We start from the raw sequence: 25470 nt of genomic DNA on the forward strand, positions 1-25470 counted from the left end.
AATGTTAATTCAGTCATGACAGCAATTCTGGGGTGACTGCACACGTGTGATCCAAGGAGAGATCAAACAAGCCACGCAAGTGGTTTACGATCACAAAACACAGCACTAACTTAAAACTGAATATTTAGCTAAAATTAAAATTATTTAGGATGCACTAAATGACAAATAAACTGAGATTTACACAATAAAGGCAGATTAGCTGTGGGAAAAGGAAGAGCTCTCAGAAATATCTACCCAACAAAGTAGGCCACCTGAAGAAAAAAAGAGGAAGTTTAATGTTCCTCAGAGTGAGGTAATGGCACTTTTTTTGTAACAGACAAGTTCAGGAAAGTATTTTTACTGCTACCATTATTACTTGAAAAGTGGTAGTACTGAGAAGGACCAATTCCATTGTGAAAGGCATAATAGGAATATGTAAGAATGACTCATCTCTGCCCATAAAAAGTTTTGTTTGAATGGTAGATGCTATTTTGTAACACAGATTTGAGAGAGGGCCCCATGCCTCTCCACAGTGAATTATCACAGCAGAAAGAAAACATTTCTCAGAACAGAAGTCCATATTTTATCAGATTAAACAGTATCTGTAATGTCCTGGTTTAAAATAACTACAAACCAGAACATTCAGGTGGACTTTTCTGTAGCACCAAAATACAAATGGCTGACCACACAAATGGACTGAGTCATCCTTTAATGACATTATTTTCTGAAAATAGACACCCTAGCTAAGAAAAGGGCAATCAAAACTATACAGAAATTCCAACCTTTGCCTGAAGTAGTGGAGAAAAGTTGAAACAAAGTGTCCTAAGAACATTTAGCATTGTTGGCTTTTATTGGCTAAGAAACAAAAACCAAAGAAATCTGTTGTGGAAAAAAGTAAATTTGGTAAGGTTCTGTGTCTTACACCTGGAAAGGAAAATATTAAATATAGCACAATGTTAAACATCTATACAAAAAACCCTGAGATCCAGGAAGCTATACCAGTTTTAAGTTAAACTGTTCAATTTTTCTGTTTTACTTAGCCAGAAAGTTTCTAACCATCAAAAATCTTACTCTTTTCCTGCAGAAGTACAATGCATTATTCAGCAGTCATTTAAAAAAAATTTAAAACTTATTGATCTGCCTGAAAGTAACTCTTGAGCACACCATATAGTAACATAATGCAGGAAATAGGAAAAGAAATTGCTAATTTCAAGTCAGCCCATTCTCACTATCCTGTTTATTTTCCAATGAGGAAGAATGGTTTCCTTAAAAGTAACTTCTTGTGGTATTCTTCTGTTGGGTTTATCTTTGCTTTTTTTCTGCCTGGTTGCCCTCTTTTTTAAGGCTAGGAGTGTGGGACAAGCACAACACAGGATGATGGGAACCATTTGCCTGCTCCCTTGGACAGCAAAGCCCCTTCAAGTCCACTCTGAACAAACAGACCCTAACAGAGCTGCAATTATCAGTAATTTCAATCAAGTGACCAAAGGAAAGGTTAACTTGGAGAAAAAGAAAGCACGGCAACTAATTAATGTGTCAAAGCAGCACTCTCTGTTCTGTTAATGAAGCTTTAGCAAGGACACACGAGTGATTTTTGTTGTCCAGGCTTGAGGACCAGCACGGAGTTAGATTAAATAATCCCATTTTATTAACCTGGGTGTCAACAGCAGCTGAACACCTCTGCCAGTGCCCCCTCCTGCCCAGCAGGAAACTTTGCCGTGGAAACTCAAAACAGCTGAGGATGGGGAACCCCAGAAGGAGCTCCTGGCACAGCACTGAACAGGAGGGAGACAGGGTGAATGACCTGGTTTTTCTGCTTAAAGTCATATAAAAACATTAAAAAACACCCAAAAACCTCACCCCAAAAGCCCCAAAACAAACAAAAAATACTGAAAAACCAAAACAAAACCAAACAATCCAGAAAACAAAGTAAGTAAAACCAAAACAAAATCTATTACGTAACCTCTCCACATCCCCCACCCTGTGCAAAATGCTGGAATGCACAAGATAACCTTTGAGGCAGCTATTATCATGCTCAGCCCATGGAGTGACTGTGACAGCTTCAGATACTAACAATAAATAAGTTTATCCACTTCAAAGAACATGTTCTCCTCAGAAAAGCTTCTTATTTCCATTGTGCTTCCATCTGGGAAAAACCAATACATTGTTCAATCCTGTTGCCTCAGAGAAATTATAATTTTCAGTTTGTTTTTTATGGGAAAGGAGTACACTGAAAAACAAACTAATTAAAAAAATAAAAGAAAGCAGTAACTCCAAATTACATGAAAATCTACCACAAAGTATTTTCCCATTGCAAAACAAAACCCACATGAAATACTGTTCAAAAAACATACAAAAAAAAGCCAAACAAATTTTTTTCCTCTTCTTACGCAGCATAAGAGCACTCACTTCTTTCCCTCAGAAAACATCTTTCACCCCAATTAGTTACATGAAAAAAACCAAAAAAAACGCCCCCCCAAAAACCCACATCAAATATATTGAAGTGATTTATGAAGAGGAATTTTATAGGTAAAGAGTAAATTACTCTTGTTCATATGACCACCTAAAAATCCATTTAGTTTTAGGACCACTGAAGAGTCTTTCCAGGGTAAATTATTTACTTATTTAAGTCTGGTAAGCTTCCCATTTCATTACATTGGAAATCCTACACTTTTCCAAAATGGCTGCAAAAGAGAAATAGGTCTCTCCCCTGAGCTCCGGGTTCAGTTCTTTTCTCCAGAAAGCAAATTAGACCTGTCGAGCTCTAAGCTCTCAAATCATTGCAGCATCACTGCTTCTTAAGGGAAAAAAAAACCAAAACAAAACCCCAAACCAAAGAAAGACTACTCAAGAGTGAAACCTCACTTATGTAAGTTCCATATTCACCAAGACTCACTTCTTTGGGTGGCAAGTGAGCCTGCTATGAACACATGCACAGAGGCACTTGACTATGATCAAAAATCTCTTAAATATTTCTTTTTTATGGGCTGAGGCATAGAACAGCAGAATTGAACTGCTACAAACCCAAAGCTAATAGAACAAACCATATTTTAGCAGAATGAACAGGCACTAGACAGATGGCACTGCTTTGAAGGTAAGAACCCAAAGGACATTTGTGGGCAATCTGTAGTTAGGATGTCAGGCTAGAGAAAATTTTTTATTTCTGCCACTTGTGGAACAGGCTTTGTGATTCTGTGCAAGCTTGAACAACTTACAAGAGCCCACAACCTATTTTTTAAATTCTTTTACCCCTTTCAGTTTGAAAAAGGGGCATTCCTCCAATGCTCTGATAACACCTTCAGGCAGGGAACACTGCCCTTGCCCCATCTGCCATGGAACATCCAGCACAAATGGGAAGCAGGGAGAAGTCAAGAGGCTGGGTTTACCCTACAGGTGAAAAGCTCTTGATATTGTGGAAAACAAATGTTAAGCTGATTCCAGAGCTGCAAACTCTTCACTGAAAGATTCAGAGCATCTACTGAAAGAAACCACCCCCTCCACTCCAGATTCCACCCCCCCCACAAAAAAGATGAAGAAAATGAAGAAAATAACGTCATTTGCCAGAAAGCCACTGAAATGTCAAACAACTGGATGGCCTTGGGAGTGGAAATCCAGCTCTGACTCACGCTGCACACACATGGTGATACCACCTAATTCAGTGATTATACATCTTCTTTCCTACAGGACCTCCGAGTTCAAGAGAGGGAAATCCTGATGAATAATGGCAAGATCTGCTCTGGATTCTGATGCTTCTAGACAGAGAGAGTTTTACTGTATTCCAGATTCTGGTCACAGGTCAAGGGTCTCCCCTTGATTCTGTAGAGTGGAATGCAGCACCCTCTTAGGACACCTGTTCTGCAGAGAGAACCCCTGGGGCAGCTGCAGGAGCTCAGCAGTCCTGGGAAAAGGCAGAATCCAGGATGAAGACAACAACAAGAGAGGCTCTGAGCAGTGTGACTCTGACAGCAATTCAAGACACTGTGAATTGCTCGGGCATTCGTTCATTTTGCATTTTACTTCTGGCATCTTCTGCATTTAAGATAAAAATAACCCATGCTAGTAAAATATTTTGCCTGAGTTAACAACCTGCAAGGTGCATAGGTAGTGAGTCAGCATTTAATACTTGAATTTACTTTTTTTTTAAGTTTCTGGACTACAGGCTCTGTACATACAGTTATTCCCTATGTTTTCTTTCCCCAGCCTCCTCCCACATCAATACCAAGCAGCAAATCCAGAGACCACTGAGATGAAAAAACAAATAAACAAAAAACTTCAGTGATTATAGGCAATTTGGACACAGCCCTGAGACATGTTTACAAGACAAAATATTTGATCACAGCAGAGCTTCTCTTAGGAACAGAGGTTTTTCTTGGATAGTCTAAAAGCCCCTCTAGATCCATATTCTGCCAAGGCATCCTCAACATGTTAGAGTTCTCTCAAAAGGCCAAAGAGGTGTAAGTTTCTGGTGCAATATTAGGATTGGCATTGGAAAAATCACTAGAAAAACATTAATTACATATAGAAGCAGAAGGTTAAAGACTAGCTGGAAGTTGGAAAACTTATTATATGCATATTATTATATGCATTCTGCTGAAGTTTGCATAGAGTTTAAGGTCATAAAATGCCTGTCACCAAGAAACTTCTTTAAAACACAACACATGCAGCATTAGTTGACAAGCCCAAAAATTTAAATCCTCGTTGTAACAATTTTACCTGAAGCACATGCAAAAGTGAATAAACAAATCAACTCTCAGGCTGTCAGCTCTCCCACTAAATTTATACCTTGCATTTCAGTCCGAAAAATCTTTCTTTAGAGCCACATTTGTTGCAGAGAACTTTTCTCACAATGTTATAATTTCAAGGTTGTGAGCAGAAGCCAAATAATCTCTGGATGGAGAGACTGCTGCTCACAGCTCAGTTATGGAGTCACTGACCTGAGCACTAGCTTGCACCCTGCTTTTATCAATTTATTAGGAACAAATTCAAAACTACTCAACATTTGTTCACTAGTCCAACAAGATAAAATTGTGTAGAAGTCCAGAAGATAAGGGCACAATAATTAAAATTAACTTTTTCTCCCTTCATTAAACACATCTAATTTCAAAAGAGCCTCACATTCACCTACACCTAAACCCATACAAAGTGAATTACATAGATAGAAATGAGCATTCAAGCCAGAGGAAGAAAACACCTCTGAGGACTTCAGAAGCATTAACTAAGCTACAGTGAAGGAATCTGAACACAATCTTTCTGTTTCTGCTTTAGCTTTGCTCCAATAATGACACACAGCTGTATTCACGCTGCTGAATATTGACATAAAATGTGCCTGCAGCCTGTGTAAGATAAGCAATGCATCTTGCTGGTTTAACATTAACTTTTGGCTCTGCTGACCTGAGTTTTCAAAATGTCCCACCTTAATAGCCCCTTCATTTTCCCAGCCCTGAATAGCTGCACACACAGCGTGCAGACCTGTTTCGTGTTCGCAGTGCTGGAATTCCTTGCACAGCTTTGATCACGGCCCACTGAGTGGTAATTTTCTGTGTTGAACATGTCAGTCTAAAAAAAAAAAAAAAAACAAAACCACACCAACAAGAACAAACTGTTCCCAGTCTCAGAAATCTAAAAACAAAAAATCCACAGTTGCCAAAGTTATCTGCTTCTTATCAAGATCCATGTTTGGCACCAGATGCATTTGATTCATTCATCATTGTCAGTGCACTAGCACACTAATTATTTCAAATTGTTTCCTCAGGCAGAGGTCTAGGACAAATGCAAGCAAGCCAAAAATAGCAGTTATGAATAATTATGCATAATTTACCTCAAGGCCTGGGCCAGGCTATCATTAAAACTTCTTCTTGCCACCTGTGATCCCGACTAATTGTGGACTTCAAATTAGTTCAAGATTACTTTTTTTTTCCCTAATACAATGCCCACATTTAACCTACCTATTAAAAGTTTTCTGATGCTTTAAAAATTCCCAATAAAATGTCAACAAGGTTCCTTCTTTTTTAACAATGCCTTTGTATTTCACAGCCTGACAACAAGTTTGCTAACAGGAAAAACTTCAGAGACAAGGTCAGCAACCTCATTTTAAGACACTGCTGGAAAAGGTTCTTAGAAAAGCACAATTCCTCAACCTCAAAGTAAATCCTGATGCTCTAAAACTAAAGCTGTTTCAGTCCCTAAAACTTTCCCTATTACAGTTCTGACACCTTCTTAAGGCAAGAAAACTTCCACAACACTGACTCTTCTAATAACAACCAGAAGAAATCGATAAAAACACTTGCTTCCCCAAATTCAGAAGTGTCTGTTTAATTTTACAGATAGCAAACTCATTCATTCCAATAGGATCCAAAACATAGATGGTTTTACAGAACCAGAACCTTATTCCATTCATTGTAATGGAACCTCCTATGTTCTTGTTCTGCTTTAACTATTCAAATTACAGGTTTAAAATAGAAAAAGCTGAAAAAAATAAAGGAAAAGCAACCCTGAATATTTCCATTGGAAGAAACGTGTATCTTACACCAAAAAAAAAAAAAAAAAGAAACAAAAAGGGTATGTACCACTGATAATTCCTAAGCACTCTCCAGTTCGGGAACACAGCACATGTTGCATTTTGAGACAACAGAAAATGTGTAACAGTAGCCAGAGATATTAATGAAAAATTACAAGCTCTTCCTACTCATGAAAAACCATCTACAAATTCCTCCATTCAGGCACCCAAACATCAGACCTCTCAGGGACAAAAATATTCCACTGTTCAGCAAGCAGTGCAAGACATGAAGGAACCAGACCAGCCAAGATCTGAACCCTTTGGAGCTAAGGATATGTTTATGTGATCTTCTGTGACTTTCCTTAATCAAGACAACAAAAATATCAGAGCAGAGATTAAAAAAACAAAAACAAAAACAAACCAAACAAAAAAAAAAAAAAAAAAAACCCACAACAAAAAAAAAACAACAGAAAAAAAAACCACCACGTTAAGTTAAAATGTAAGATGATATTAAAAAGAAAACACACAGAGGAAAAGATGAAGTCAAGCTGTCTTCTGGATGGCTTCTTAAAACATTAGTCACAAAACAGCTCTGCCATTAAAATCAGATGTTCTTAAAATATTAATGAATTATACACAGTGTGATCAGCTCTAAAGCTGACACACACAATTCTGCATCAGCACCAGACTTCTGGCAGAAAGCAAAGGCAGCTAACACGTCCTAAATTGGTGTTTACTAAGTGTCCTAAACAGGAGAAAAAATGACAGCAATGTGTCAGTTCTGTGTCCAACTTCCCTGTGGTCAGTTCACTGTTATGGACCTCCTACCACTGAAGTTGCTTATTTACCAGTCTGCTTGTGTTTGTTATAAAGAGTCAGGAAGTGCTTTGCATTTTGTAGAATAGATATCTCCAAAATAGATATCTCCAGAATAGATATCTCCATAAGAGTTACCTCCAGAAGAGTTACCTCCAGGTCCTTCAAGACTGAATGGCAAAATAAGTTCTGGAATTCAAGTGACCTCTTCCACTTCTATTTTTCACAAGGAGAAAACATCTTTCAGCTCTTTTCTGTCCTTCACACCCCTTTTCTGTGTGAGGTACAGACTGCTAAATGCTCCTCAAAGCAGAAGTATTTTTATTATGAACAACTCAAAAGCTTTGTTATGAGCAAAGTTCTCACAACAACTAAAACTAAGAGGTAAACAACATCCAGAGAGTGCTTAGAAACTAATGAAATCTTACCACAAAACAAATTAATATAGTGGATTATACTACAAACTGCATTGTAACATCAGTCATCTTAAATAAATTTCTCTCAGTAAATTTCGTCAAAATAAGTACACTAATTTTTCCAACTATAACTGCAGAGATACTCATGCATTATTTTTCTTCCTCAGGCCTCTACTTTCTTTTCCAGACAATGCTGCACTCAAGCAGCTTTGTTTCACATCTCTTCCATGTTACACCCTCAAATTATTTGTCATAAAACATCTGCTTTGAGCAAAACAGCATGTAGGAAAAAAAAAAAAAGATAAAATCCTATTCATTGCACTTGCAGAAGGAGGCTAAAAACCACAGGACAATGAGGTATCAGGTATTTGTGAGAAAGTGGAACAAATTCAGAGATGCTGTGAACTGCGGTGTCTATTACACAGAGAAACGCACATAATTCAGGGAGAAGAGAAACAAACAAGCAGCCCATCCCCTCACCCCAGGCGGGTGTTTTATTTCATGGCAGGACAGCAGACTGCCATCCTCTCCTCTAGGAAGGGCTGGAAAATTGCATTCCAGTTCTGCATGGCACCGGAGTGACAACAGGGCACGGGGGGAGTTCATCCTGGGCACCAAGCACAGGGGCAGGAGAGCTGGGCAAAGGGACAAAGCCCCACTCAATGCAAGATTTGTCAGTGTTTGACCTTCCACTGTTTGGGGTTTTTTATCTGCGAGCTATTTTTCCACTCTCATTTTTCTCCATGCATATTGCAGTTCCTGAGTACAGTAAATCTCTCCCTTTTTTTGGAGAGATGTATAATCTCTTTTAATATCCTGTGCTCTCTTATCACGCTGCAGTCCTCCCCTGAAATATATTGTCCATAAATTTTTCAAATGATATGAACTTTACCAGCTATGGAAATGATTGAAATACAATGTTAACTATTTTGTTCTGACAAAAATATTCTAGGGAGGCTCATGCTTGTTCTTGACACAGAAGCAGCATCTGGGTCATGAAAATTTAAAAACAGAATAAAATTATTTTAGTCTCTAAGTCATAAAACACACAGCACCAAAGAAGATTCTTTGTCTGATATCCTCTGATTTATGACATACATTGACTTGATCATTAGAGGTGCATAAGCAATTCAAGTCAAATATGTGTAATTAAAATGCTAAAACTCTAAAATGTGATGTGACATTGTTACATCTGATAAACGTATCAGCCATAAACACATCATGTGCATGGCCTATAGATCCCATGCCACAAATAAGAATTAAACTTAAATTAGGTTTTGTTGAGGTGTTACATAATAGCATTCCAAAAATCACAATAATCCTCCATCATAACATGCAGTTCTTTCTAAAATGATCCAGCTCACTGACTGAAATGTTTAATTTTTGCTCTTTTTTCCAGCTCTTTCCTCAGATAATTCCACCAAACTCTAACAATTGTATTTGCTAAACTGGAACTCTGGCTTGGGTCAGTTCCAGCTACACTTTCAGCTGCTAAAGTAGCATGGTGCCTTTTGAAAACTGCAACTTATTTTTCATGTCCCCAGCTTCCACCTGTCCCAATATTCCACTCCACACAAATTGTATGGCACACTCTTATGCAAAGCAGGCTAATGATCCCAATTTGTCACAAAACCTTAAATATGTGGATTTTTTACTGCGAGTTACCCTTTTGACAGGCCTTTGGAGAGGTCTGACAACTTATTTTACACAAAACTTTTCTGCAACTGTAGGTCCAACACCCTCTTAAATTTCCTATGCCTACAAGCATAAAAAGACAGCAGTAATATCATGAAAAACTGAGATTTCCCTCTGTGTTCATGTGCAAATGCTTTCTAAGTTCCAAAGTTTATACAGTAAATTGTATTTATGTGGTTTGATGACTTTTCAAAGAAACTGTTTGAAGCTATTCAGAGTTGTGGAATAAAGGCAACAGAGTTTAAAGAAGACACAGGAAAAAATAAAATGGTAGAAGGTAGAGGAAATTATCACCTGGACTTTAACTCTGCATACCCAGTAAAACTTTTGTACACGTAGCCTTGCATTAAATCTTATTTCGTTATGAAAACTTCAGAAGCAAGAGATTTAAGGAAGACCTAATTTCTCAAAAGAAGGAAAGTGGTCTAGGCCAAATTACCCCACGCCAGTGAAACCAAATGAGTTGCTCAAAACAGAAAGGTTGGAATTTTATTTCTTCTTATTATAAAAAATGTAGGAAGAGAAAGAGAAATAAAAGAATAACCTTTAAGAGCAATAAGAAAGTAGTCAAGTTCTGTAAGGCAGATATCACACTGCACATTCTCAATACACTGCAGTACAAAATCAATGACTATCAAATTAATTTCTTATTCACTCTTGTACCATCAATCACAAAGAACTTGGTATCAATACAATGATCTGGTTTATAGCCTTCATTTGAATTAAACTGAATTCTTTTAATACAGGCCGCTTTTTTTGGGAGTGGCAAGGCTCCTTTGATTTGTGGTGGCTGGAGTTTCTTTAACTTCCAGCAAAATAAAAATCTGATTTCCACAAGTGTTTCTCTCAGTTTACATACACTGCATTTGGCTGCTCTGATATACCAGCACTAGAAGCTCTAGTTTAATAAATGTAAGTTTCCTGTGGATGAGTTTTTTGAAATTATCATGCAAACACCAAAAAATAGCAACTTGTTTGCATGAGGAAAAGACAAGATTTATACAGCAGGACTGATAAAAAACCTTGAACTGCCAGGACCTAATGCAACTCACAGGGAATTAGTATCTACTGTAAGGCTACGAAATATGTCTTTATGCACAGCAAAGACTGCATACAGTATTAAATGTATATAAATTTGTAGAGCTCGTTGTTTTTTAACTTTATCAGGCAAGAGTGTGTGCATGGCTATAAAGATATTTGCATTTATGTGACCTTCATAGAAAAAAAAAAGACCACAGAGAACTTCTACTCTGTCCCTGAAATTGTAGGCAAAGAATTATTAGAATTTTGCTTTATACTGTAATATCTTTGACTAGGACTCTGTATTTATTTTACCCATTAAGGTATCTGCTGATACATGGAAAAAGAGACACAAAAATAAAAAAAAAAGGAATAAAAAAAAGGAGGGGGGTGGAAAATGTTGCTGTAGAAGGAATCACTGCTTCAGGAACACACAGCCCTCAGGAGAGAACAGATCAGGCTGCCCTACAGACCCCAGAGCATGAAGCAAACATGGATTCTCTTCCTGGTTTCATAAAGAAGAGGAAAAAAGATTAAGCTATAAACGATGCCTGTCACTTTCTCAGCGTGCAGCTTGTTCATACATGACTTTATATTTTAAAGATTGCATCCTTCATTTCTCTTTTTTCTCCTTCTTCCTGAATTTCCTCTTGGTCTCTTCCTCAGCTCCATCCACTTTTGCTCCTTTTTAATGTCTATTGTATTGTGATCCCTTGTTTTCCCCCTATATCCCTGTTCATTTCAGTGCACAAAATGTCAATTGGCACCAAAAACCCTAATTCTAAACTATTTTCTGTCAGTTATATGAATAACATCTTTCCTGCATTATTCTTTGTTTACACATTTTTAGTGATTTGTGGACACTGAAACCATGTTTTAACCTAATTTAGGTTTTATGCAAACTCCACATTAATCAAATTATTCTGGGTTACTTCTAAGATTCTTCACTTTTCCTTCCTTTTACTTGCCCATTCTCTCTCAGATAATACAATAAATCTTTATTATTTATTTTGACCTTTTGGCATTCTTAATTTATTATCATTTTAATAATGCCATTAGCCATTCCCTAACCTTTCCAGTTGCCTAGAATACCATATCCATTGCTCACATCAGCCATCAGTGGTTACTTATTACAATTCTGCATTCATTTTCTCTTCACAACAAAGGCATTTACAGTCACACTGAACCAATGATTCCTCTTCAGACACTCACTCCACCTCTGTCCTTTCCAGCCATGACTTTGTTCCACAATGTCTGGCACAGAACGTGATGCCAAAATATAATTTATATGCATTTCAGTTCATGCATTTACAAAACATTACTCACATTTAGGATGCCAGAGGAAGGAAAAAACCACAAAACACAAAAACTTTACATTAACTCATCTCTGTTATGTTCAGTGCAGGAGCATTACCTACATGAAGTCTTATTTTACTCTTAGTCACAATGGAAATTCAGCACAATTCCAATTTGAATATGAACAAGGCATAGACAAAGAAGTAAGACCCTGCCATAAGTTACTAAATGAACTTGATTCCTAAATACAGCACATTGCAAGTGGCCATGACAAAACCTGTTTACATTTGGTCACAGCATTGCCTTGAACTCAGCTAGGGAAGCAGGTTAAACAAACCTACATCACTTTTGGCTAGTGTTTGTAAATACCTCTACCATGCACCAGTTAAAAGGCATATGGTTTAAAAAAGTTCACTTCTAAACATGCCAGAGGCAATTAAATATACATTTTATGTTAAATATAAAATAGGGTGGCAGATACAACCCTGCAAAATTTTTGTACATCGGCATTACATGAATCCATGAACCTTCAGTTCAGATACTTCCTTGCTCCACTGTTGAATCCTCTATATTTTTCAAAGGACATAAACAATTACATATTTAATGCAAATTATATACTTAATAACAGATTATATTGCTCTTTTACACCTCCTATATAGGAACCCACCATTCTTCAGATTAAAACACAACGCTGAGTTAAGTAAAACTTTTTGTATTTTCTTTGGTCTGTCTTCAAAGTCACCACATTCCAGCCTGTATAACACAGATTGCAGACCTTTCACTTTGTGTCTCTATTAGTAGTGGTTTACCCCAGTAAATTAGCTCCATGGGTTTAATGCTGCCCTCCACCTTCTAAATCGAGACATTGCAATAGTGCAGTCACATCCAACAAGTGAATTTTCAAAATGTAGTATGCAAGGTATGTCAGTTGTCCTGAAATCTTAAGAAGGCTAACATTCAGCATTTACTATTTTCAAAATGTTTCCATTCTCTCTTCCATTTTCTTTATCAATACTTTAATACAAAAGTCCCAATCTCTTCAGGAAGCCAGTGGTGTGGCCCACAATGCACCTTCTGCTTGCCATAGCACAAAAGAGACAACGCACAATTTTCTGTTAAAACACTATTTAAATTAAAAATGTGACAGTGCTGATGTTCAGTCAGGGGTTTGGTCCTAGATCTACCTATCCCACCCCACTCTCTGTGCTTCAAAACCAACACCTGATTTTAGTATTTTTTAGATACTCCAGTTAGTTCCCAGCCTACAGGGGTAACAATTCAGGACTGCTGTGCTTCTGGCAAATCAGCCCCATGGTAAAGGGAAGGTTTCCACCTGGGCTGCACATTTACTTTATGCATTACCTCACCACCTCTGCCCGTCCTTCATCCACACAGCACTTTTCTACAAGATCTGATTAACATTCACCCTCTGGATGTTTTCATTGTAAGAGGATGTTCTAATCTGAAAACCATTTACTTCTGAATACACACGGCTGAATTACGGTGCCATCAGCAGAAGTGCAGCTCAGCTTCTCTTCTAAACATTTCTTCAGGCTAAAATACTTCTACAGAAATGCTCTGCAGTTCAAACATTTATTACCAGGTTTCAAAGCAAAATTAAATTACCATCACGGATACATTATGTTTATTAATAAAGTGTCACAGAAATATTAGTGAAAGTTAAACAGGTAACACAAGGATATCAGGGAATATAAACGCTCAAGTTCCAGTAGCAGCGCTGGCTTTGCCAGGTTACACATCCCCTAAGTCTGATGGAATGCACTGCACACGATGTATCAAACTACACAGGCAGGAAGAAAATTAACTTCTGAGGATCTGGTTGGGATTTTAATTCTTGTGAGAAGCAGAAAAGTGAGAATCCTGCTTGTTTGGACTCCGAGTGTTCACAGAGGTGCACAAAGGCAGAGTTTAGAACAGCTGACAGGCACAAATGTCACTGAATCAATCCCTGAAATATGAAGTCAGAGTCTCAGGGAAACCAGGAGTTAACCCAAGCTCTCTCCCTCTCAAAAAAGCCAAAGGGTCCTGTCTTTTCTCTGGAACATGAAGGTTGTTGTGGCATCTTTATTCCCTACTGTCACATGGGAAAGAAGCTCCAAGCCTTCCAGATGGAAGGCAGCAGAAACAGCTCCATAAGCAATTTAAATCCAGGTTGCTTTCTGGAGATTTCACTCTGCTCTTTGGCTCTTCACTCACCCTCACACCTGACATCTCTTCACACAGACCTGAATGTTTAATGTCACTATACCCAGAGCTCTCACCTTCAGTTCAGCTGCCATTATTTCCTCAGCTCTTTTTTATTTTTGTATCCTGTTTACCCACAGAAAACGTTTGAGTTTTTTTAACAAACAAACAAAACCCCCATAAACAGAAACCCTAACAAACAAACCCACCCCAACTCAAACAAACAAACCCCAAAACACTCAATTTGCAAAAAGCACTTCTATTACTGAATCCTAAAGAGACAAAATCTCCCCTCTGAGCAGAAAATACAATCTTAAGATTTTTTGTTATCACGGAAAGAGCTATTAAGATTGGAAAAGGTCTTGAAAACATTCAGATTTTAGAGAAACATGTCTTCTATTGTAAGAGCTTTTTGATCACAAGTTAGCTTAAGACCAGACTTCTCATTTTTAGGAGCTGTGAAGAAATAAGCCACACTTATGCTGTTATCTTCCTTTTCAAGAAATCCCTCCAGAACCCATTTAGCTTATACTTGTTAAATCCCCGGGTTGTAAAAGGAATGTAAACGAAACTGCAGTGTTGCTGAGAGGTGTTTCTAGACTGAAACACTCGATCAGTTACACAGATAAAGCACCTACATCCTTACTTTCATCCCATTCTTGGATATTTTTCCACCATCCTACTAGAGGTTTTCCAAATTAACCTCCCCATTAAGGAAGCCAGGATAGCAGTGAGTATGGCATCACACCTAATTGGATTGTTCAATACCAAGTTAGAGGACAAATACATTGCAGGGATTGTTCAGCCTTGTAAAAAGAAAAAAGCTAAGGAATGATCTCATTACAGACTGCAACAACTTGAAAGGGAGTTAACACAAACCTCTCCTCAGCAACAGCAGATGGTGTAAGAAGAGAAAACAGCCACAAAATGTGTCTTGAGAAATTCAGGTTAGGTATCTGGCAGAATTCTACCCACTAGAAGCACGGAAACAGGCTGCCTGGAGGGGCTGTTATATCTCCAGCATCAGACTCCACTATCCAAAACCAAAGCTGCTGCCCTGATAGAACCTTAGCAATAATCCTGCACTGAGCAGGAGACTGGATGGAGTAAACGACCTCCTGGCAACTCTCCTAAACAACATTTTAATTTGTCTCTGGTAATCTACATCTCTGAAAATAAGACCTGTTTCAGTGTAACATTTTCATGAATATTCCAAGTGAAAGGTAGATTCTGATTTATGCCATTCTGCAGCCTGACTCATAACCAACACTATCACCCTCTCCCATCAGTCATAACTTTTGCATGAATTAATTTAAACCACCTTAATTCACTATAATGCTTTTGTTGATATCAATGAAGTCTAAACAGGCACTAATTAAAGGATTAGTGGTCAAAATCTACCTTTAACATTCCAAGATAAACAACTGACACGGGATACCAATTCCTACCTTTCCACTCAGAAAGCGCAGCATATAAACCTAGACATCCAATTTAGAAACAAAGTTTCAGCTACTGCAAACGGAAACTTTCCTCTAGATGTAAGAGATTCACTTTGGGGTTAGGCTTTTATTTTATTTAAAAACACCAACACAGAGCAATTCAATTATTTTTTTCCTCTGGAGTCCAACTAAAATCAATTGTCAGGCTCTTGAGGAAGGATGGTGTTGACTGCCCCTCCCTGCCGACTGCAAGAGCACACGAACCACAGTGCAGCACAGCACTCATCCACACGCCCTCCTGCTAAAAGACAAGCAGCAACCAAAGCTGTGTGTCTCGGCTGCCCTTCGGGGCCTCTGGAAACCCAACAGCTGGAAACAAAGTTCGAGTAAGCGCAGCCAGGGCAGGAGAAACCAACCCACAGACGAAATGGCCAGATGTCACGGAGTAAAAACTCTGCGATTTCATCACCTTGTTATGTGTAAAATGGTGTCTGCACGTGGTGCCGAGAGCCCCGAGCACCACACAGCCCTCACTGAGCTCCGCCGCTGATTAAAAACAGAACAGAACAAAACGAGTTCCACCACGACACCTTCTGCTCCAAACACCGAACCGAGGGCACCGAGAACCGAAACGCCGGCTGCTGCCTGAGGTCAGCAGCTGGATGGTTTTATCCCAAGGGATCCACATGGTTCATCCCGAGGGACCCAGAGCAGCTGCCCAGATCGGAGGCGGGAGGTGCGGGACAGCATCCCGGTCCTGCCGCAGGGACATCGCCACCTGCCGGGACACGGAGCGGGGCTGCGAGGCGGGATGGGGCTTGGGGAGCGGGGATGGGAGGCGAGATGGGGCTTGGGGAGCGGGGATGGGAGGCGGGATGGGGCTTGGGGAGCGGGGATGGGAGGCGGGATGGGGCTTGGGGAGCGGGGATGGGAGGCGGGATGGGGCTTGGGGAGCGGGGATGGGAGGCGGGATGGGGCTTGGGGAGCGGGGATGGGGCTTGGGAGCAGCAGCGGGCAGGGAAGCGGGGATGCTGCATTCGGAGCCAGCCGGGCTGTGCTGTGCGGACTGAGCCTTGCCGCTCCCCGCTGGTGCGGGACACCAACACCAACATCCCCGCTGGGCACAGCGCTGTCGGGACGCTGTCCCAGCTCCCCGCCACGCCTGTCACCCTCCGGCAGGGCACCCAGGGGGGTGCGGGCGGGATGCGGGCGGGATGCGGGCGGGCTGGGAGGGGAGCAGCGAGACACTTCATGCTGCCACCACACTCCTCCTTCCTCCTCCTCATCCTCGTCACCGCACACCGCTGTGGCCGAGCCGCAGCCCGTCCCTGTGTGCCGCAGTGTCCCCATGGTGGGGGTGGCCATGCCCGGGCGGGGTGAGGGTGTCCCCAGCAGGGAGGGAAGGACAGGCCACGTCCCTCAGTCCCTGCCGGCACCGCCCGCCCAGCGCCGGGCGCTGCCCGCGCTGCTCCTGCCCCGCCCGCAGCCCGGCCCGCCGGCCGCTCCGGGCAGGGGAAAGCGGGGAAATTGGAAATTACCCACCACAGCCCTCAGGCTGCTTTCACTACCAGCTCCAAAAGACTGGGAGAGGAGGGAAATCAAGCAACGAGTGTCTCCTGCCTGGAAACGCTGCGGGTCTCGCTCCTTTACCCTGCACAGCCATCAGCGCCCTTCGTGCCCACTTCCCAATTCCTTTTAAAAGTATTGCATACCGTGGAAAACACACTTCTAGAACTACAGGCATATCACAGTGAATGCTTACAGATATTGGGGTGGGGGAAAGAAAGAAAATCCAGAATAAACTACCTACCCAAAGTATTGAGACCATAATAGAACCGCAGCAAAGCTATCAGGAGGAAACACTTATTGGCATTTTTAACCGGGGACGGGATTTGCTTGTCCTGTGGACTTGATGTTATAAAAACAGTCTTAAAACGGACTGCAGTGTGCCCCTGTGATAAATAATATTGCATTTCATGACGGTTCCTGTATTTACTCTGTTCCGTTCTGGTTCATGCAAATAAATTCAGCACAAAAGAATAGAATTATGAAGTAAGCGTTTCCTTACGAAATGAAAAATACCTCATGGCGATGAGACCATTTGAGAGAACTTCTCACAAATGGCCTGGGTTTATGCTGACAGAAATAAAATTCTGCCCATGAGGAGAATGACGTTGCTTCTAAGCTCTGAAAGTTAAAAGGGAAAATTAGAAGCTGAAGTATCTGCATTTCCAATTTTAAATAAGATCTTTATTTAACTCTTGGAACAAAAGCCAAAACTTGCTCTTTGCTTTTTTTCCTTTTTATTTGAAACCACCCCAGAAAACTGATATCCAACCTTCAGTAACCTCATTACCAGTAAATAAAACGACTGATGAGGCTAATGAAATATGGAGAGGGTGTCCATATTTCATTATAAAATATGGTCTAAGGATATTGCCCTTTTTTATACTTTTTGTTGTTATAATTATTTTTACTAGAAATCTCATGATTTGAAGTAACATAGTAGAAATGTAAGAAAAAAGAAAAGCCTCCCTCCCTTAATAATAATCACTTAAATTAGCACAGTTTCCTCTTTAGATCAACCTAAAAGCTGTTTTAAAAATGTACCAAAACACAGCACCATTATGATCACATTGAATTTTTCAGATGAATGCAATGCAGACTGCAATTATCAAAAAAACACATCTTAAGAATATTACAGTGCTCCACATTTTAAAAAGGAAGGCATTTCTCTCTGGTAGCAATTCCTAACAAGACCAGAGATGCATAAAATTCTGAAGTAAATATATTTAATTTTTTTTTCCCCAAAGCATTTCCCTTATTTCTTTAGTGAACTCCACTTAAGTTTTTTAATTTAAATTTCCCTTTTAAATGCATGCCTAATGCAAGCAGCAGAATACAGTGCAGAGTTGAAACACAAGTCAAAATCACCTAAAATACACCAAAAATACACTGTCATTGACTACTTACACACTGCTACTGAAAATATCAACAGAACTCACACTTATTCAAAATCAGTCGTGAATGTAACAATATTCACAGAATTAACATCAGAATTCAGGTACATCTCACAGCTTTATATTGCTACAAGATCTATCAGAAAGGGGAAAAAAGTACAATACAAATAATTTCTTTTTAGTAATTCAGGTTTTGTGTAAAAGCAGCACCCACAAACTGAAGAAACCACCATTGCATTCTGATTCAAAGCTTGGAGTGTGAGTGGAGAGACTCTGAAAAGTTCAAAAATCAGGCAAATTTTTAATCTGTCCCTCTCCAAAGCAAAATCATTCACTTTACAGCAGAACATTCAGAGAGTTTTATTCCGACAGGAAGAAAATAAGAAGTCTAAAAATGAGAAAGAGAACACGTTTGATTACAGAAAACTGAAGCAAAAAGAAAAACCTATGGAAGCTATTATTTTTAAAATTTTCACTATTTTGAAAAAAAGAGAATCAAGTGAAATAGATACACTTTCAGTGCATCCCAAAAGCACAATATAAAGTGAACAAAATGAGCATATTAACAAAAAAAAAATATTTTTCCACTCAGCCATTCACTGTAAGATGAAGCAAAGTCTATGAATCACAAAACCAGAATCCCAAGTGGTTCATTTGACTTGCAATCGTCACAATGGTCTGCCTGCATTTCAGACATGATACACAGACTTTGGAAGGCAGGGTAACAGTATGAGGTTGTAAGGAGATCAGAGCTCAGGCAAAACAGATAAATCTTGATTTTAACAGAACACATTGTTTTAAGAAGCACTAAGGAAATTCCACTGCTAATGGATAGGAAAAAGAAAGTATATAGCATGACATGATTGTTTTCATTTTTAAAACAAGGACTTTATTTTTTATTTTACAAAGATACCTTTAAGTTTCAGTCTTTTGTCTCGTACCACTTGTTTGATATCACTGCATTCACTTTGAAACTCATTTTCACAACCACTTAGTGATTTCAGCAACACTGCCCACTTCATATACAGTACTGCTTAGAAGTTGTCAAGTTTGGTGTCAGACAAAAAATGAACACAGGCTAAGATGTCAATCAGCATTAAAAAAACCTAAAACGAGGCGTCTGATAAATTTTTGTATTTTTGTTGGCCAATTTCAAAGTTTTTTGGCAGCTCAGCTGCCCTGAAGTTCTGCAGTGGTGTGAAAATGTGAGATTTGTGCAAAGAAGAAAAACTTTGCCCAGCTGAGGGGAAGGCTGAAGCATGACACAGGGGAACACACTGGCATTAAGGACCTACTAAAAAACAAAAACCAAAACCCCAACCCTTCCACAGAACAGGATGCAATTAACAGCAAGATACAAAGCTGCAGGAAAACAAACCGCGTGGAAATACTTATTAATCTTCAAAATTTCTTCTGCATTAACAGAGAAACTTTCCAGCCACAGTGGCCTGAGAAACTGATTCTTGAATGACATTTTTTTGAGTGCACCTTCATCAGAGCCAGGATGTACCCTGCACAAGTTCTCCTCTACCTTCACCTAGTCACAAGGGATATCCAAATGCTTATATAAGTCAGGATCTTCTGCAGTCACTCTCTCCATGATATCTCACAAAAAGAAAAGACCCAAAAGTTTTTATGGTGCCACACATTAGCCAACTCTTGAAAGCAGAACAAATGAAACCAAGGAGGCTGCCAGCAGCCTGGGTAGGCAGCAGTGCAGACTAATGTGACAAACTACTTTCAGGCTTTTGAAATATAAGAAAGGAGGCATTTTCCTCATTTTCGCTTGGATTTTTTTGATTCTATCCCAATTTTTGGTTGATGCAAAAAACTCTCATTAGTCTCAGTCACGCAGGCTCTAGCCTGCCCAGCACACCACCAGCTATTAGGGGAGCAGGGAATGTCACCCTTCTCTCATCAAATACTGATGAACCAGTTTCCATTACTGAAATGATCAACTTGAGTTGTTCAAATGACCATCAGAGTGACCACTAAGAAAAAGCCAAGTTATGCACACCAGACTTCAAACTATGTGCCCAAAAGTTTAAGGTAGTGAGTACAGCCAGCTATCAAAGAAATCTAATGTTTCTGAAAAAAATCAGGGATTTAGAAAGCTGTCAAGATCAAAGACAGAATCGCTACTTTTCCAATCAGTCTTTTAAATTTTGCCTGCATTTTACTAACTTTAGCCACGTACAGAACTCATTGAGGTTGGGTATTTTTTTATGTTAGAGTTGTTTCTGTTGGAGTTTGTTTTTCCTGACTTGGTTTGGTTTCTTCTTTTAACGATTATCTTTTACATGACAGTTAAAAAAATGCCACAACATTCCCTTCTCTAGCTACAAACAAAACAAGATAAGGGATTTCTCTGTTACTTTTCTACTGACTACATGAAAAAAAAAGACCATAAATTTCAAATCTGTAAATTTGCCTAATAAACACGTAAAGATTGAGTCACAAGCTGCATGACTGCAGAAGGATGGATTGAGATTATGTCACTAATGTATTTATTTTTTTTCAAACTTCACAAAAAAAATCCATGGAGCAGAAGCCAGATACATCTTTCTCCCTAAAAAATGATGCTGAAACCAATACAATTCCTCCCATGAATATGCAGAGCAGGGTTTAGACTGTACTCCTTTTGTCGTGTATGAATTATCCATCACATTTCTGTTGTATATTATTAAAGTGACTTGCTTTATCCTCCCAACCCCCACATCTGTGCTGCAGCAATTTATGTGAATTACGGTTAATGATCATTTGCATTATGCTTAATCAGCATATCAATAATATACTCTGCACAGAGTAAGTAGCTCTTCTTTCTTTCCCTTTTAATGAAACCTATAGAAATGGAGCCGGGGTTTGACTGATTGGCATCACAAAAAGGTTGCCTGGGCAGGTGCTGGGGATGGTGGCACAGGACAGAGGCCTTGTGGCTGCTGCCAATCATGCTCAAGCATCAGCAAAACCTGCTATTATATTTCTTAATTCTTGTGCCTTGCTATCTGGAGGGGCCAATGCTTTGTGCTGGAGGGGTTTTAATGAGCTTGACCAGATCAGTGTTCCTGGAGCCAAGGCTGTGGCTGTGTGGGATGGTTCAAGGAGAGATCACATTCTTCCAGGGTGATATTACTCACCAGAGTCTAAACCACTGCCATTACAGTGTGCTCATGTGGGACACACAAACCCCTGAATACAAATGAGCTACAAACCTAAACATGAATATTCAGGAATTTCTGGAAAGCTATTATTACATATGCCCAAGTCCTATTTAAAGGAATAAAGAAGAACCCTTGAATGCTGGAAACAAGAGCAAATCAATTGGGGTCATTCTGCCAGAAATCAATCGATCAATATCATGTATCAACACGATAAAATTATTAACCTAGTAAGAGTTTTGTTAAATACTTCAGTTAAATTATGTTTAAAAACTCTGTAAGCCATCAGCTTTGGTGTACTGACATTTAGGTGAACACTGCTGCACGCTCGAGAGGAACTGGCACAGCACCAATATTCTCATTTGTGAGTCACAGCCTCCAGTGCAGCTCTATCAGCTCTACCGTGTAAATCACTGCTCTGCTATTAGCAATCTTTCAATATGATGTGACATCTTTATTATAATCTTTTTCCACTGAAGTTTAAGTTCATATTTTAGTTAGCTCAGAGACAGACACAGCCATATTTACCAGGTTTAATTAATTGACTATAAATAAAGGGCTGAAAGGAGAAGGCGCCTCTCTCACACGATGTTCAAGTTGTCACCATTTTACAGCAAAATGCCAATTGGGATAGGATAAACACTGTTATTTCTATACTTTACATTTATATTTCAATACGTAAGCTTAAAATTTCAAGGTATTTTGAAGACTACAGTCTAGAGCCTCAGTTCTCTTCCAAAAACAGTCACAGCATATGATCTACATTAATTTACTGCCATGCGATTTTTAACTAAGAATTTCATTAACTTGTAAGAACATCAGTGAAATTCCATGATTTACTTTGGCTTCGATATCCGTGGATATGGCAGTAAATAGGAACAGCATGTACAAACACACGCAAACAACAAGTTGGGCTGGATTTACCTGACAAAAATTTGCAGAAGCCAATAAAATTGGCCTTGACAGATGTGGGGGCCCTTTTTGGTGGGGTAATGCAGCACATCTGTTTTCCTTATAGCCCCCATGATACCCTGCATCATTCCCTACCAACTGTTTTAGGCATCCAAGGCAGGAGAGACACAGCTGCAGGGAGCAGAGCAGCAGATCTGCACAGCTGCAAGGAGCTGAACAGAGCAGGAGAGCAAAGCAGAGGAGCAGCGGGAGAAAGGCTTCACCAAAAAAAAGAAGAAAAGGCAAGTGAAAACAAAACCAAAAAAAACCCTGATGAGCTAGAAATTGCTGGAGAGTTCCCTCTTGGACATCCTGTTTAGAGATGTTTCTTGTTGGGAAAAGTCAGCAGAAAAAGCCACTAGGAAGAAACCTGAACCCTCTTCCCACATCTTTCCCATGAGAATGGAACAATTTTATCCAGAGACACAGAGAGAGATCCATGCATAAACTCACAAAATGAACAAAACCTTCATCCTTAAATACTGCTAAACACCTGCATAATGCTTAATATCAAGAAGGCACAACTTAAACATTAGCAAAGGAATCTCACGAGGCAGAGATGGAAAGGCACTGTTAACACTGATTCTGTAAAAGTCATAAAGGTGAATCAACAGCTTGCCCAAAGCTACAAAAACCCCGACAGAACAGCTAAAGAACGTCTCATAGGTGCTTTCTTTCAGCAAAGACTTGATGGCTCAGCCTTCTCTGAGAGCAAGGGTGGCTCTGGACATGGGGGTTCAACTTGCCAAGGGAGGGGTTTTTTGTGTTTGGGGAAACAGAATGCAGAAATACAAGAGTCATCCTGGATATCTGCATGATGTAATGCAGAGAGTGATGGGATGTTCCTACACACAAACACACGTTCCACAGAGACATGGAGGAGGGGAGTGAACACAGATCAGTACCACTAAACAGATATGCACTATTTAGTCATCAATATTATGTTACCAAGATTTTTTTTTTAAAGGGACTGCTGGCAAAAACTACAAATGATCAAGTTAGCAAATGGGAAAGCACAGGTGCTTTAAGATTGCACTTCCAAATCTTGCCTTCATTAGATCTGGATACAAGGTAAACAAAACAATCACCAACCACCTCCAGAACATTATTTAGACGTTTCTGTAGTAGTACTTTAACTCTTAACTTGAACAGTTCAGAAACAATTCAGCACAAAAGTTACAAACACATACTTACATCAACCACTTATGTCCTCACATTTTTCACCTGCCAATACTGAACACAAGCAAGTAACACCATGAAGCAGAGCCGTGGTCTCTTTTAGAAATGCACTTTACAATAGAGAAGGAGCAGCACCTAAAGAGAACTTTTTGCTGCTGTTGTTCAGTGCACCTCTTGCTTTCAAGTTTCTCCCCTAGGAATGAGCTCTTCCTGGGGTTTACCTGCAGTGGGATGCATGTTCTAAAGAGAAGGCCCCACAGCTGTCTAAGCCATATTTTGCAAGTTCAGAGCAGATTATTTTTGAAGCTCCAAAGACCCAGCCTTGTTGCACGGTGTCCTCTGAAGAGGAAACAATAGTTAAATAGAACACTGGCCTGTAGCAGCACTTTTCCATTTCACACTCCAGTGAACTCACCCCATGTGACGGGTAGGAGATCCAGCCCAGCTCGCCTTGAATTGTTTTTGAATCCAGCAGATTAACTACAAAAGAAGACACAAGGAAGAGGAATGAGTTTCGTTTGCCTCTGCCCAGTTAACCTCAGTTCCCCATACCCAGAGCTGTGTTTATTTGAGGACCCTGTGAGCAGTGGATTTGTTCAGGTGGCCTGGCAGTGGAGCTGCACAGAAGAAAAAGACAGACAAATGAAAAGGATCGTCTTGTTTAGCTTAAAACACTATGCACAGCAGACAGGGCAACTTCTGAAAAGCAGAAAAGTGACAAAAAACAAACAATGGATCACTGGCTAAATTAATTGCAGCAGGGGGTGGGAACAGAACTCTTCTATCAGCTGCACAAACCACAGCGTTTTCCCCTCGGATGCCTCAAATTTGGGTCACTGCATCTAACTGAAATGGTGAGATCTGAATATTTAAATCATTATTCGATTAAAGGCATGTATTTGGCATCTATAATTTTCTCAGAATACAGGAATAAATAATGAAAGCTGATTAAAGTCCTTTCTGCAGTTCTTTCTTGCTTCTGATCTAATTTGTTCTCAAATTGTCTTGCAGTAGTGTTTTCTAAATGTCATGTGTAACACATTAGATACAAAAGTAATTATTTACAATGTTACAAGTTCAGACAAATCTGCTTTTAAAGAGGGCCATCAATTGATTGCTAATCTCGCTGTTACTTTTTTTTTGAGCCATGCAATAATTTTCAATGTGAAAAGAAAGATTTTATTTGTAAACAGTCTGACAGGCATTTTCCAGTCAATCATATCTCAGTGGGTTTATATCTATTTTTAGACACAACGGGCATTTAAAATAAATACATACACCCAAATTAAAGGATATTCTTCTTTGGCATTTATTTGTTTCCTACAAGTATAAAAATAAATCCTTTTCCTCATCTTGGCCATAAAGTCTCCAAGTGCTTGATCACACACTTCCATAAGTAACCACTTCTTTATCAAAATGAAGCAGAACAGGTGAATTTATACAAAATACTGTACAAAAGAAAATAGCCTCTATTTAAACTAATGAAGTATTAATACTCAGCATGGCGATACTGCAGTATTTATTACCTGCAATCTGGGCTTATTTTTGTTGGGTGTGTTCACCACCCCCCCACACCATCTTTATTTTTTTTCCCTTCAGTATGGAAATTAATGATAATGAGAAATGAAATAAATCTCAGCATATGCTTGGACATTTTAACACCTGACAATGACAGATCTATTAGAGGTGGCCACTGGAGAAACTTCATCTTCTGTTTGTCAACCTGAAGGGTTGTCATTGTCCCCAGAACCAGATGGCCTGAGCACTGGTGCTCCAAGTAAACAGAAGACTAGGAAGCAAAAAATAGTGAGGGAGAATATCTATGAATCAGCTGAGTTAAGCTTTTTGCATTATTTCATC

At 39.5% G+C, this 25470-nt stretch overlaps 1 protein-coding gene across 3 annotated transcripts in view; it reads right to left on the reverse strand.

The window, feature by feature from the left end:
* Window positions 1–25470, reverse strand: part of EPHA3 (EPH receptor A3) — a 176744-nt gene that overhangs the window by 136692 nt on the left and 14582 nt on the right. For all 3 annotated transcript variants that reach the window (XM_063419284.1, XM_063419285.1, XM_063419283.1), the window contains exon 2: window positions 24026–24090. In XM_063419284.1, coding sequence (XP_063275354.1) covers window positions 24026–24090 — 65 coding nt within the window. The remainder of the gene's footprint in view (window positions 1–24025; window positions 24091–25470) is intronic.

This window comes from Prinia subflava, chromosome 25 (genome assembly GCF_021018805.1).
Source record: "Prinia subflava isolate CZ2003 ecotype Zambia chromosome 25, Cam_Psub_1.2, whole genome shotgun sequence".
Lineage (NCBI taxonomy): Eukaryota > Metazoa > Chordata > Aves > Passeriformes > Cisticolidae > Prinia > Prinia subflava.